Source organism: Callospermophilus lateralis, chromosome 19 (genome assembly GCF_048772815.1).
Source record: "Callospermophilus lateralis isolate mCalLat2 chromosome 19, mCalLat2.hap1, whole genome shotgun sequence".
NCBI lineage: Eukaryota > Metazoa > Chordata > Mammalia > Rodentia > Sciuridae > Callospermophilus > Callospermophilus lateralis.
The window spans coordinates 12,989,192-13,003,151 of record NC_135323.1 but is presented as its reverse complement, the minus strand read 5'-3'; the positions used below and the strand labels follow the sequence as shown (position 1 = coordinate 13,003,151).

Sequence of the window (13,960 nt, the reverse complement as noted above, 5' to 3'; positions counted from 1 at the left end):
GTCCAAGGTCCTGGGTTCGGTCCTCAGCACCACATAAAAATAAATAAAATAAAGGTAATGTGTCCCAACTACAACTAAAAAAATAAATATTAAAAAAAGTATATGTGAATGTAACTTATACAAATTTTACAAAATTTGTGTCAAGTTTTTTAGAGGACACATGGAATGGAATCTCATAATTGTTAAATTTCTTGTTAAATATGACTTATATGCATACTTTGAAAAAATGTGGTGGGTATAGAATTAATTGTGCCCTAGTATGGTGGTTCTCTGTCGTCATTTCCTAGTGTGCATCCATAAACTACTCCTATTTCAAGTTGGCTAGTGAGGATTGTCTTCGTAGATCTTCATGATCCTTTTTTTTCTTCTTTTACTATTCTTACTTTAAGAATTTATTGCCAACCGAAATCATAAGCGGCAAAAATAATCTCATTTCTGTGACTATTTGGATATTTTGAGGAGCAAGTACAGGTGATATTAAATAGAGAAAGGGTAGCAGGGCACAAGACTGCTGCCTGTAATCCAAGCTACTTGGGAGGTTGAGGCAGGAGGATCCAGAGTTTGAAGCCAGCTGAGGAAACTTAGCCAGATTCTGTCTCAAAATAGAAACTAAAAAGTGCTGGGGATATAGCTTAGCAGTAGAATACCCTTGGATTCAATTCCCACAAAAAAAAAAAAAAAAAAAAAGAAAAAAGTAAATGAATAAGTTATTCCCAATTCACTTAAGACCCATTTAAGACCAGTGAAACTCACCAAAATACCTGAACATAAGTGGATTCTAGACTAAGAAAAATAATGGGTAAACATATTTGAAAGATAAATAATAGTATTAAATTATCTTAATTTTTGGAAAAGTATAGTCATTTGAAATGGTATAAATCATTCCTGCTTCTTCAAGTGTGCCCATATCTTTATCTTTTTATAATTGCTTTCTGTTATGGATTTTTGTTTTATTGTAAATATTTTTTTTCCTAATGCAATATTATTTCTTAGAGATTTTTTAAAAATAAAATTGTCACAACGTAAAAAAAAAGAAAGGGTAGGTTGTACTTTGCTAACTTTTGCTATATGGTTAGAATTTAAGAACTAATTCTGGCAATATGTAAATCAATTGTTGTGCAAATGATGTGATTCTGCAATCTGTATATGGGGTAAAAATGGGAGCGCATATCCCACTTGAATCAAAGTGTGAAATATGATACATCAAGAACTATGTAATGTTTTGAACAACCTACAATAAAAATTAATTAAAAAAAAAAAAAAAAAAAAGAACTAATTCTGGGCTGGGGATGTGGCTCAAGTGGTAGCGCGCTCGCCTGGCATGTGTGCGGCCCGGGTTCGATCCTTAGCACCACATACAAACAAAGATGTTGTGTCCGCCGATAACTAAAAAATAAATATTTAAAAAAAAAAAAAGAACTAATTCTGAGAATATCAGCTAAATGTTGAATTATTTTTTCTTGTCTAGTGTATATATACGTATTTTAATTTAATTTTGTTAGAGTAGAAAGGATGCCAAAATCATGGAAAGATTGTACTGTGTCCTGTAATAGTTTTAAGTATTTTGGGGGAAGAGGGAGAACCCACATGTATCTCTAGACTAATGAAACTTTGTATTAATATAAGAATGTATATACAGGATTAAGCAATCATAAGATTTTGGTTCTATTTTAAATTGTAATATTATAAATTTACTTAAAATGAGTAAAGGATTGGTGTCTTCTGTGAAACTTCATTTCTAGAAAAATTGATTTTTCTCTTGTTGTAAAAGGAGTTATAAAAGTTACTTATTTTAAACCTCCTAAATCAGTCTGATTGAAGAATTATGAACAATAACCAAAAAAAGGATGGGGCACATAATACCTTCTAGGTGTACGTGATTTTTAAAGTGTTTCATAGTTTTCTTAAACTTCAGGCTAAGTAAAAATACCTCAGTAAATTTTTGGCTACTGCTGAGAACAGTGAGAACATTATTTCTCTGGCTCTGATTGCTGCTTACTAGTATTTTTCAGTAGTTACCAAAAATGTCTTCATTATTTTGTTAAAGTTAGAAAAATAGTGATTATTTGAAAAGTATCTTTCTTTCTCAAAAGTTGATTTATGATATCATATCTTTTTGTTTTGTTTGGTACCAGGGATTGAACCCAGGGGTGCTTAACCACTGAGCTACATCCCAGCCCTTTTTATTTTTTATTTTGAGACAAAGCTTTGCTAAGTTGCTGAGGTTGGCTTTAAACTTGCAATTCTCCTGCCTCAGCCTCCTGAGTGATTGGGATTATAGATGGGCATCCCTTTGTCTTAACTGACATATCTTTGGAAATTTAGTCGAGACCTTATTTATCTATTTTAAGTCTTATATGGACACAATACCTTTATAATATTTATTTTTATGTGCTGCTGAGGATTAAACCCAGTGCCTCTCACAATGCTGGGCAAGTGCTCTACCACTGAGCTAAAACCCTGGCCCAACCTTATTTAGTTTTAAACAGTGGGAAATGCCTATTTCAGGAACATCCCTGAAAAAAAGATGCTGATGCTTAAGTAGACCAGTTTACCTCAAATATTTAATCTGATTGAAAGTAGCATGTTTCTTGACCAGTTTATTGTTTAACGGTGTTCTAAGCCTGTTTTCTCCCCAGAATATGTAAGAGGTGTCTGGTATTAGTTATTGAGGATGTTGAAAGAAATCAGAGTCCATTTAAAAATTTGCTTGCTATTTTACTATAATTCCAATGGTGAAGTTGGAAATAGAACCCCAAGGTATTTTGGATTCTTCTCTCAGAAGTATTTATATTTTAAGAGGACTGGGGTCATTCATACTTTGAAAACATCCTCTAGATATTTCTAGTAATGTCTTCCTCTTTGTAGAGAATTAGTGATGTGGAATATAAAATTCCGTAAGTGCCTTTTCATGTCTGCCGTGGCTTTTAACGATGTTGCGTGTGAAAGGATGCAACTGCAGTTGCAGGCTAGAATATTGCTCTCTTGGCGCCACCATCTGTGGGGTATCCCAATCCCATATTGTGACCATAACAACTCACTTGACTGTAGTTTTCTTTAAAAGCATATATGTCCAAATTACATGATATTTGTTTTTCTTAAAATGTTAGAAGTGTTTTTTGGTGACCCTATCATTTTTCTTGACCATATTGAACTGTGAAAAAAGTAATGTTACCTGTTACAAAACACATTTACTATTTATTTGTTTATGGAATTGGGGAACCCACAGGCACTGTACCACTGAGCTACATCCCTAGCGCGCCCCCCCAACTTTTTTTTTTTAAATTTTAATACAGGGTTTCACTAAGTTGTCAATGTTGGTCTTTAACTTAATGATCCTCTTGCCCCAGCCTCCTGAGTTGCTGTCTTAACAAGCCTGTGCCACTGCACTTGACTAGCACATTTAATTTTAAGAGCCCTTTGTACATTTTAGGATTTTTTTTTAAAGAGAAGATTTAAAATATGTAGTAATTAGAAAATCTTTTAAACATGTCAGTCCCTTGGGGTGTGCTTGAATTTGTTTGCTAGAGGAATTTTATAAGAATAATTTATAGTCATTATTTGCATATTTTTACGCCTTTGAAGATGGTTACATGCTTTTTGTTTGTTAATAAAAGTACTCTGCCTTTTCCCTGGTTATTGAGGCCCAGTCTGTTTTAGAGACTCCTCTTTTAAGATTCCCACAGTGTAATTCTTAGTGATTCATAACTTCTCTGTCCTGAAAGGCTGTTTGGCATTTAACTGGCAAACCTTGGGGGTGTGTGTGTGTGTGGGGGGGGGGCTTTCTTTGTAGATTTTCAGTCTTTTTTGTCCTCCTTGTAGTGGAGAGGTCATAGAGTAAAAGATTTCCTTTCAACCTTGGCAATTTCCCAGGCTAAAAGGGATGTTTCTAGAATACTTCCAGGATTTGCTGACAAAAGAGTAAGATAAGCAATTCAAATGAAAGCCAAAGCAGGGTCTCTTTGGGGTTAAAAATAAAGGCGGGGAGAAAGTCAAATCCATTTGGTTGACTTTAGGTGAATAATTACTTAGCATAAACTTATTTTTGTGAAAGGAACACTGGATTCATATTTATATTGTAGATTAGATATATACCAGGTTTTATAACTAGCAATAATATTCTCAGTACCTAGTAAGATGAATTTATGCAGTTGAGGTACAGAGTGTCAGAATACTTAAATACCTAAATTAGCAGTGGATTTCATGTCTCCGTCACAGCTCATGATTTTCTAATTTTACCAGCTTAATGCTTTGACTCTGTTTAAATTTTTTGCATTATCTTTCCATGGTTAGTTACTGAGAATTTAGCCAGAGTTTTAGAAGCTATCAAAATAGGCAATAAGGGGTCTGGGGTTGTGGCTCAGCGGTAGAGCATTCGCCTAGTCCGTGCGAGGCCTTGGGTTTGTTTGTTCCTCATCGCCACATAAAAATAAATAAATAAAATAAAGGTATTGTGTCCAACTGCAACTAAAAACCAGTATTAAAAAATAGGCAATAAATATTAGAATTTATAGTTTATTCTTTAAAAAAAAGACAAAATGCTGTATGGACGATCTTAGGCATTTTTCACTCATTGACAGAATAAAATTACTGTTGTGCTAGAAATTTAGAACTTTTTATGATATATTAGTATAGATGACAGTTGTCTTTTAGTAATATGTTTCTTTTTGTACCTTAGCTAGGTTAGTCCTTTTTTGAGTCTTAGCTTCCAGCTGTTTATGTACTTGATTAATTCAGATCCCAGTAATCTGGATTCATCGAAAACAGTAATTTTAAGCTAGTGCTACATTTTTGCTTTTCCATTTAGAGTGACTAAATATGGTAGGCAATATAAGACATGAGGGGCTGGGGATGTGGCTCAAGTGGTAGCGCGCTCGCCTGGCATGCATGCGGCCCGGGTTCGATCCTCAGCATCACATACAAAACAAAGATGTTGTGTCCGCCGATAACTAAAAATAAATATTAAAATTCTCTCTCTCTCTTTAAAAAAAATAAATATAAGACATGAAATGCTGAATTATTAAAAGTAAATGATGTATTTTACTTATATTTTATATCTTTAACTGTACAGAAAGCTTTTTTTTGTGTGTGTGTGTGTGGTGCTGGGAATTAGACCCAGGGAATCCTGCATGTTAGGTAGGGGCTCTACCACTGAGGTACCTCCCCAGCCCAAGAAAGGCATTTCTTTTAGTCAGGTTTTTGAGGTGTAATTTAAATGCTGTATAGTTCTTTCAGTTTTGACAAATGCATATAGTAGTGTAACTACTACCGCCACAACCAAACTATAGCCATTCCCCCCAAATTTCCTTGTGTCCTTTTGTAGTCAGTTCCTACCTATCCCAGGTCATTTTTTTTCTTTTCAAGATAGTCACAGATGGGGGAAGCGGGTAGGTAGCTCTGGTGCACACTCCTGAGCCTGAAGCAGGAGGATTGCAAGTTCAAGATCAGCTTCAGCAAATTAGCAAGGCCCTAATTAAATTAGGGAGACCCTGTCTTAAAATAAAAAAATAAAAGGGCTGTGGGTGTAGCTTAGTGGTTGAGTGTCCCTGAGTTCAATTCCCAGTAACACCCCCTTTCCAAAAAGGTCATGTTTTTTTTTTTTATTATTGTAAATGTACATAAATTTACTACTCTTAAATTTATTGGTATTAAGTACATTCATGATGTTGCACAATCTTCAATACAGTCTAGTTCCAGAACTTCTGTTGTTCCCAAATGAAAACCCTGTACCCATTAAGAATTCACTCCTCATAGTCCTACTTTATCTATTTTCTTATTCATGTAAATGGAAGCATATAATGTATGTTCTTTTGTTTCTAGCTTGTTTCACTTAGTCTAATGTTTCAGGTTCACCCATGTTGTAGAATGTGTCAGTACTTCACTCTTTTTATAGCTAAATAATAATCCATTGTATAGATATACTACATTTGTTTACTATTCTTCCTTTAAGGGACACGTGTTTTCTCCCTCTTGACTAATGCAGTGGAGATTTGTCTTCAAATTTCTATTTGAACACTTGTTTTCAGTCCTTTTGGGCATATAACTAGGACTGAATTTGTTGGGTTACATGATAATTCTCTGTTGAGCTTTTTGAAAGATGGCCAACCTGATTTCTAAAGTGACTTTATGATTTTACATACCAACCAGCAATGTCTGAAGGCGCTAGTTCTTCCACATCTTCACAAAAACCTGTTATTTTCTATTTTGTTTTAAGCTATGAGTATATTGGTGGATGTGAAGTGTTTTCTCCTAGTGGTTTTGATTCGCATTCCCCAAATCACTAATACGTTGAACAACTTTTTATGTGCTTATTGGCCACTTGTATATCTTTTTTTTTTTTTTGGAGAAATAATAATTCAAGTGTTTTTTCTCTTTTAAATTTTTTTTTTAATCTTTTTGTTGAGCTCTGACTTCTTCATATATTTTGGATACTAGGCCTGTATAAGATGTCTGATGCACATATTTTCTTTGATTTTTGTGAGTTGTCTTTTTACTCCCTTGATAGTATCCTTTGTACAAAAGTAAGCTTTAAAAATGCATTTAAATATATTGATAGGGCTGCCCCTTTATATTTCTGACCTCTTTTTTAACTTAAAAGAGAAAACTTTTACTTAAACAGTCATAATGGCTTTGGAACTACCACCAATCGTCTACTTTCCTACCCTTTCCTCTGCTTTCCATACAGCAGCTTTTATGTTCAATTCTCCTGAAAGGTGATTGGCATAAAGTAGTACTTTCTGCCTTCAGTAGTAAGGTGTCAAGCAAGAGAGCAAATTGAAACTAGTGTGCAACTACAAGACTCTGAGCCAGTATGGGACACATTTTGTGTGCTCTGAGTTTGGTGAATGAATTAAGTGATGAGATTTCTTCTGAAACTGCAGAGCATTTTATATCCCTTATTTAATTAACAGCTTATGCAAGCTAACTTATTTTTATGTTCTTTGAGGGTTGGAACCATCTTAGTTCATCTTTTGGATTTTATTTTTTTCTAATCCTGGGGAATCAAAGGTCTTGTGCATACTAAGGCAAGTGCTATAGCACTGAAATATACCCCAAGCCCAAAATTGTTGTTGATTTTGATAGAAGGTTTTGAAGAGGAAATGTGGTTGCAAGTTGAATTTTATAGAAAAGTTAGTGGCATGTTAGGCTCATAACTGAATTCGAGTGGAGAGAAAGGTCTCAATGAAAATGGGCAATTGTTTAGTCAGTAAATAATTTTGTGTGCCGCCTAGGCAGTGGGGAACAATAATAAGCAAAGCTAACAGGCCCCCCTGCCCTTGCAGTGTTTACAGTATTATAAAAGAACACAGTTAAATGAATGTTTCAAATGATGTAAGAGGTAAGGGAAACTGTTAGGCTCTCTGATGGAGCATATGTAGCAGATACTCTGAGTCAACCTCAGGAATCAGAAGATTTCCCAAAAAAGTTGAGGCATGAGGGATAAAAAGAAAGCTAGGGTTGGTGAGGGGCCATGGCAGTGCTATTTGAGGCTGGCAGAGACAGAGCAAGGTGAGTCTAGGCATTGAAAAGTTAGAATGCATGGGGTATAGAATTACAAGAAATGATTGGTAGAGATTTAGCTGAAAAGTGAAGCAAAGTATATAGGATGGTAAGGGCCAGTGGGAGAATTATTTTTGTGCAGTGTGCTAGAAAGATGGGCCAGACATGATGTGCCGGTGGGGTACATACTACCGTCAGCATGTATTGCAGGGGCGGATACAAATGGAAAGGATCTCTAGAGGGCTAGAGAATAGGCTTTAAAAGACTCCAAGATTTGCTGGCTTGATAGAAGAGACTAAAGGGGCCTGAAAAAGTAGCACCAGAAAGGGAAGAATCCATTTGTCTCACACTGTTAGGATCTGACAGGTTATTGGGAAAAAAATTTAAAAGTAGGTTTTTCATTCTGCCTGTGTCCTTCCACAAGTCACCTTTGTGCAATGGCCAAACTGCTCAACCCTACTCAGCGGCTCTGAGAAGGCTGCCGAGAGGATGAATAGATTGAGGCCGGAAATATATCTTGGATTTAGCAACTTGGAAGTCAAGTGGGATTTGCCAAAGATCAGTGATGCAGAAGTTGGACCAGTGTGGGTTAAGAAGCTAGAAGAGGTGAAGAAATGCGCATGTGGAGTATAGACAACTGTATGGAGTATAGACAACTCTATTACCTTGACCCAAAGAACTAAGGCAGGTTGTTGAGATGGAGGGACATGTGGGCTTGATGGAGTTTTTCTGTTTTTGCTTCTTACATACTTCTGTGGTTTTTAATGAGAGAGATTAGGAAATTTTACATTTAAGGAGAGGATTTAGCTCTGTAGGAAAAGTGGACTCCTTAGGAGCAAGTATTTGAGAGAAGGTGGAAGCAGATGGAGTCCTAATTGAGACCTAGAATTGGGTGCAGATATGTTATCTTTTTTTTCCCCCTTGGTGAAGTAGAATGTGAGGGAGTTTGTGGGTGTGGGAATGTGGATGTTAGGTGGATATTTTGGAACTAAGAGAGAATGGGGAAGGTCTGAACAGAGTATGTGGAGCATGCATTGGAGGGCCCAGGAATGTGGTACTTACCAGCAAATCACAGAATTGGGCTTATTCAGGGTTGAGTTTTGCAAGATTGGTATGAGAACAGTCATAAAGAGAATTAAATTAATTGGGTGTTATTGAAATGATAGGACTACAAAATCTAATAACCTGATGAAGAACCAAAAAACTACTGAGACTGGAAGAAAGTCCAATTCACTGGAATGAAAGTCCAGATTCATTGAGAATGATATTGAGAGAGAGTGAGTAAGGCAAACTGAAAAAAAAAGCCCATGGAATTTTAGAGATAAGAAGACCACAAGCAGCTGTTTCGACCTTGGCAGAAATAGTTTGGGGGTTCCAAAGACCACTGTTGGGTTGAATATTTCACCAGGACTGCTAGAAGGACTCATAGATATTATCTCATGGATACAGTTTATTGCTACTGAAAGATTCATATTAAAATCAGACCTGACTAAAGGGCACATAGGCCTTCCGGGTATGAAGTTTGCCATTAGCCTTTCCCTGTGGAACTGGGAACAGTGTTACTTTCCTGTTGCTACTGATGTGTGACCATACTAATGGAGTATTGTCCTCTGGCAAGCTTGCTCAACCTTTGTGTCCAGAGTTTTTTGGAGGCTTCATGGCTGACTGCCCTACAGCTAACCTTAGTCTTTAGCCCCTCTGAAGGTTTAGTTGATCCTTGTGACTCAAAGCTACCACCATAAATTGCATTGTTAGACTTTTTGGTGTGGCTCAAAGCCCTCAGGTGGACAAGGTCCCCTGTAATAGGCTTGGCATTTTAAGAGTTTAGAGATTACCTTCTAGAAGTCATAGGTAAAAAGCCAGAACTTTCTTATCTCTCTGCAGTGGTTATTTATGAGTTTTATTCTGATTAAAAATTGTCAACAGTTCATAAATGGATAATTTAAGATTTGGTGTTATACTCACTTAAGACTTAGGTAGCTGAGGAAGTTTAACCAAAAAATTATATTAACTTAATATTTTAATATTGCAAAACTGTGATGCAAACAAATTTACAATTAAAATTTTGACATGATCTAAATTATTATATTTGAGCCTAAAATTTTCAATGAGAAGTGTTTTGTATAACGAAGACTCTGAGCCTCCCAAATGAATTTTTAGTCATAAACTCCTATAGTGCAGCTTTTCAATGTAAAAGTGATACAAGGCCCAAGGTTATGCATAGTTTGGCCTTTCCTCTTATACCTCCTGAAAACATGTCTGAATCCAGGTGAGTAAGAGACATTATAAAGATAACACTGGATTTATTTTTACAATGTAAATAATTTTCAAGTAGTATCAACTGTTAGTATATAAATTTCCAGTGTGTCCTACAGCTGCTCTGTGACAGTGATACTATCTTTGAGTATCATTGCTTTAGAGAATAAACGCATTCCTACCTCTTTAGCTTTAGTGCAAATCTCATTTCCTGGTTTATATCTGTTACAAATTAGAAGTCACTTCAAGTGTGAAAACCCTTAATAAGCCCAGGTAAAAACAACTTGAAGTAACATGATGCTTATTCCAGTGGCACCACTGGTGTGGTGTTTGCATCAAGTCATTTTGGGGTGCTTTACAGAAATGCTTCCTGATAGGAAATTCCCTGACTTCCATGTTTCAGAGATGGCTTTCTTGGGAGGGTGGGGTTTGTTCTTTCTAGTGCTGGGCCACACGACCATTTAGCCAGGAGATACTATACCTAAATACTTGATGTGAGGTCTGAGTATTTGGGTCATTTAAAATGAATGACTTCCTAGATTCATTACGTTTCTGTATATTGAATATAACTAAAATGAGTGGTAACTGTATATTTGCATGTGATTTGTATGCTAGAGTTAACATTTAAATTCCTTTATGTACCAAAATTTTTGGTTGCCACCTTAAGCCTCTTTATCCTCTAGGGCCCAGAGTGGCTTTTCCTCTCAATTTTTGCTTCAACATATGAACCTAAGGGGACCATAGTTCAACTAAAATCACCTAACTCATGAATGATATTTGCTTCATGTTTGAACAACAAATGTTTTAACCCACTGTCTTCACTAATATTGTAACTACTGTCTTACAGATTGACTTGATGCAAAACATCACAAAGGCTCCATATTATACAGTATGCGATTTTTGAGGTATGAGCTTTAGAAACTTACCTCTCATGTGGCATGTACATCAGGCTTTAACTTCAGTTTTATCATTTTGGGGAAATTTATGCATTTCTTCTTTTTTTTCCCTCTTCATAATATTTTTAGAGTATTAAAGGGACTGTGGGCACATTTTTGGATCCTTGCTTGGATTCTTAGCCCTAATAGATAAATTTTCTTTTTCCACTAATTTGAGACACTAATTCTGGCAGATGATAGCTTTTTCAGCCCTTCTAACTAACTAGCTTAACATTTATTCCTGCCTCTTGGAGTTCAAATCTGCATTTTCTATTTTGTGTCTTTTATTGTCTCATTTTCCGTTTTTTAACAGTTTTCTGTTTATTGGACTGGGATGATCTTATTGGTCTAACAGCCTAACATTGACAGTTTTTGAGACCCAAGCAGTCTAAATATTATAAAAATAGAGATTTCATATAATGCTGTGCTTTGGGGTTCAGAATATTTATGACCTAAATTCTGGTTGGAAATGTTTTGATCGATTTGTATTAAAAGAACTTGGCGTCTAGGGAGTTTTTAGACAGTTCTGAGTCAGTGATTATAGTGAATTTTGTTGTTGTTGTTGTATTTTTGAAAACTCTAATTGTTGGGTCAAAAAAAATCTTCTTATAACTCATAGGATTTTAAAAAAAATAATTTTTAAATTGTAGGTGGACGCAATACCTTTATTGTATTTATTTATATGTGGTGCTGAGGATCTAACCCAGGGTCTCAAACGTGCTAGGTGAGCGCTCTACCACTGAGCCACAACCCCAGCCCACTCATGGGATTTTAAAACCTAATATTTCTAGCAAATTGGGAAGATGCTCTTGGTTTTATACGTTTAGTTTGAAATCAGATTCATAGTAGTTAGAAATTTGTTGATAGTGGTAAATTGCTTAATTTCTTCAGTGAAAATTTTAAAATAAGTTTTTGAATAGTGTAAAAACTTTTGCTTCTGTTCACACACTCATGAATTGCTTGTACATTGTCTATTAAATACAGCTAACCTTGAGTTTATTTTTTATTGTTATTATAGTAACTCTTAATGTACTCTACAAGCTAAAGTATTTAAGAATTCATTATCTTGTTTAAGCCTCACAATAAACTTAGTAGCTGTTAGTCCCCATTTTATGCAAGAGGCAACCAAGGCCTAGAGATGGAAGTAATTTGTGCAGAGGCACATGTACCTTTTTAGTGTTGGAGCTGGGATTTGAGCCCATGTCTTTTTTTAACTTGTGTTCTCTGCTGCCTTATGTTACTACTATGTCACCAAAAATGATACAGATATTTAACTCTTAATAGTTAGGTTAGTGTAGGTGATGATGAAAACAGGAAGTGAAGTCATGTTTAAATATTGGTAGACTTCAGTTATCTTTGTATTTCAGAATTAATCTTGTTATTTTATTTGTTCATTTATTAATAGCTTTTCTAGGTTGTAATAGGTGTCATTTATATAGAATTCAAAACCTGTCATAAAAACTTATGAGCTCCCTTTTTATTCTTTTTTTAAAAATATATATTTTTTTAGTTGTAGTTGAACACAATACCTTTATTTTATTTATTTATTTTTACATGGTGCTGAGGATTGAACCCAGGGCCTTGCATGTGTTAGGCCAGCACTCTAGTGCTGAGCCACAACCCCAGCCCCTCCCTTTTTATTTCAGAAAGTAATGATATGGTGTATTATGGTTTATTATAGATGTGCCTTTTTTTTTTTTTTTTTTTTGATGCCCCCAGTACTGAGAACTGAACCCAGGAGCATTCTACTAGAGCTGCATCTGCAGTCCTTTTAAAGTAATTTTTTTTTTTTTTTTAAATTTTGAGACAGAGTCTTGCTAAGTTTCCTGGTCTGGCCTTGAGCTTGAGATTCTCCTGCTTCAGCCTCTTGAGTAGCTGGGATGATTACAAGCATGTGCCACCAGGCCTGGTCTTATAACTGTATGTTGATTATGCTATTTTTAGATACATGGAGAATGTCTTTTCATTAGTTGAAAAAAGTTCTTAGGTGCCATTGAGTGTTAATGTTTACTGATTTAGTATACTTAGAAAATATCCTCATATATTTTTTCTTGAAATTCCATAGATTTTATTTTCCCATGTTTTGATACTTAGCTTTGTCTATCAACAAGTGAACTTTGAATATTTGAAAAATATATCTATTAATTAGAGCTGTATTTTAATTAGCTAGGCTGTAGAATTTTAGTAAGTTTCAGGTTAAAAGCCTTTACAATGCTTTTAGACTTGTACCAGGGTGCACCAGTGGTCTGTGTGCTATATCAACAGTGATTGTAATAATACAGGCTAAGGTGTCCAGCTGATTGAGCTTATGCAGTTTCATATTAAGTATTTTTTCGGATGGGAGCAAGGAAGGGATAATAAACTAAATGAAATACGTGTACAAGCTATCATTTTTACACATAGGAGTATTAGAATAGTTTCTGCCCTTTCCAGTATCCTAAACTTTCCCAAAATGATTGTAGATTCAGAAGATGTTTTAAATAAATATAGAAGTGACCTCCCCTCCCTCAATATTGGGATTGTACTCAGGGGCACTCATTGAGCTACATCCCCAGCCCTTTTTATATTTTATTTTGAGACAGGATCTCTTGAAGTTGCCGAGGGCCTCATCACTAAGTTGCTGAGGCTGGCTTTGAACTTATGATCCTGTTGCCTCAGCCTCCTGAGTTGCTGGGATTATAGGTGTGCGCAACCATGCCCAGCCAGAAGTGATTTTTCTTTTTCTTCCAGGAGAAAATCAGTAGGAGAGCAACTACTTATTTGTATTTTTTTCACATGCTACCAAAAAAAAAAAAAAATTTGTTTTCTTTCCTGACATTTTTGTGATTGATGGTTGGAAGAATTAAGATTCATGAGAAATTTTGTTAGCTTTGTTCTCTTTTTTGCTGATGAGGCAATTAAGGCATAGAGCAGACAAGAGCAGATACTTGTGCATAAGGATGCTAATTTTACCCTGGGCTATACCACTTGTTTGTTAATATCTAAGGATCAAGTATTATTTTAAATAATGCTTCTGTAGGTTATGGATGTCAGCATTCAGATTCAGCTTTATTGGATTCCATATACTCTTCATTTTCTTAAAACTTTGTTTTCTCCCTTTTTGTAATTTAATTGGTATTCTTTACAGTTAAGACATCTTCAATGAGGTCTTTGATATTGCAGTGCATAAACATAATCTTATTTTGCAGCTAATCTGTTCTTTGTCCTATTTGAGCTTGCTTTCAAATATCATTCTGTGTTTTCCCACCACATAATTAAGGATTCAGTTG

At 35.3% G+C, this 13,960-nt stretch overlaps 1 protein-coding gene across 6 annotated transcripts in view; it reads left to right on the top strand.

The window, feature by feature from the left end:
• Nucleotides 1-13,960, top strand: part of Smg1 (SMG1 nonsense mediated mRNA decay associated PI3K related kinase) — a 100,534-nt gene that overhangs the window by 10,086 nt on the left and 76,488 nt on the right. The window contains exon 2 of one of the 6 annotated variants that reach the window (XM_076840723.2): nt 10,604-10,661. The exons of the other annotated variants lie outside the window; for them this stretch is intronic. Coding sequence (XP_076696838.1) covers nt 10,648-10,661 — 14 coding nt within the window. The 5' untranslated portion in view covers nt 10,604-10,647. The remainder of the gene's footprint in view (nt 1-10,603; nt 10,662-13,960) is intronic. 6 annotated transcript variants of the gene reach the window in all.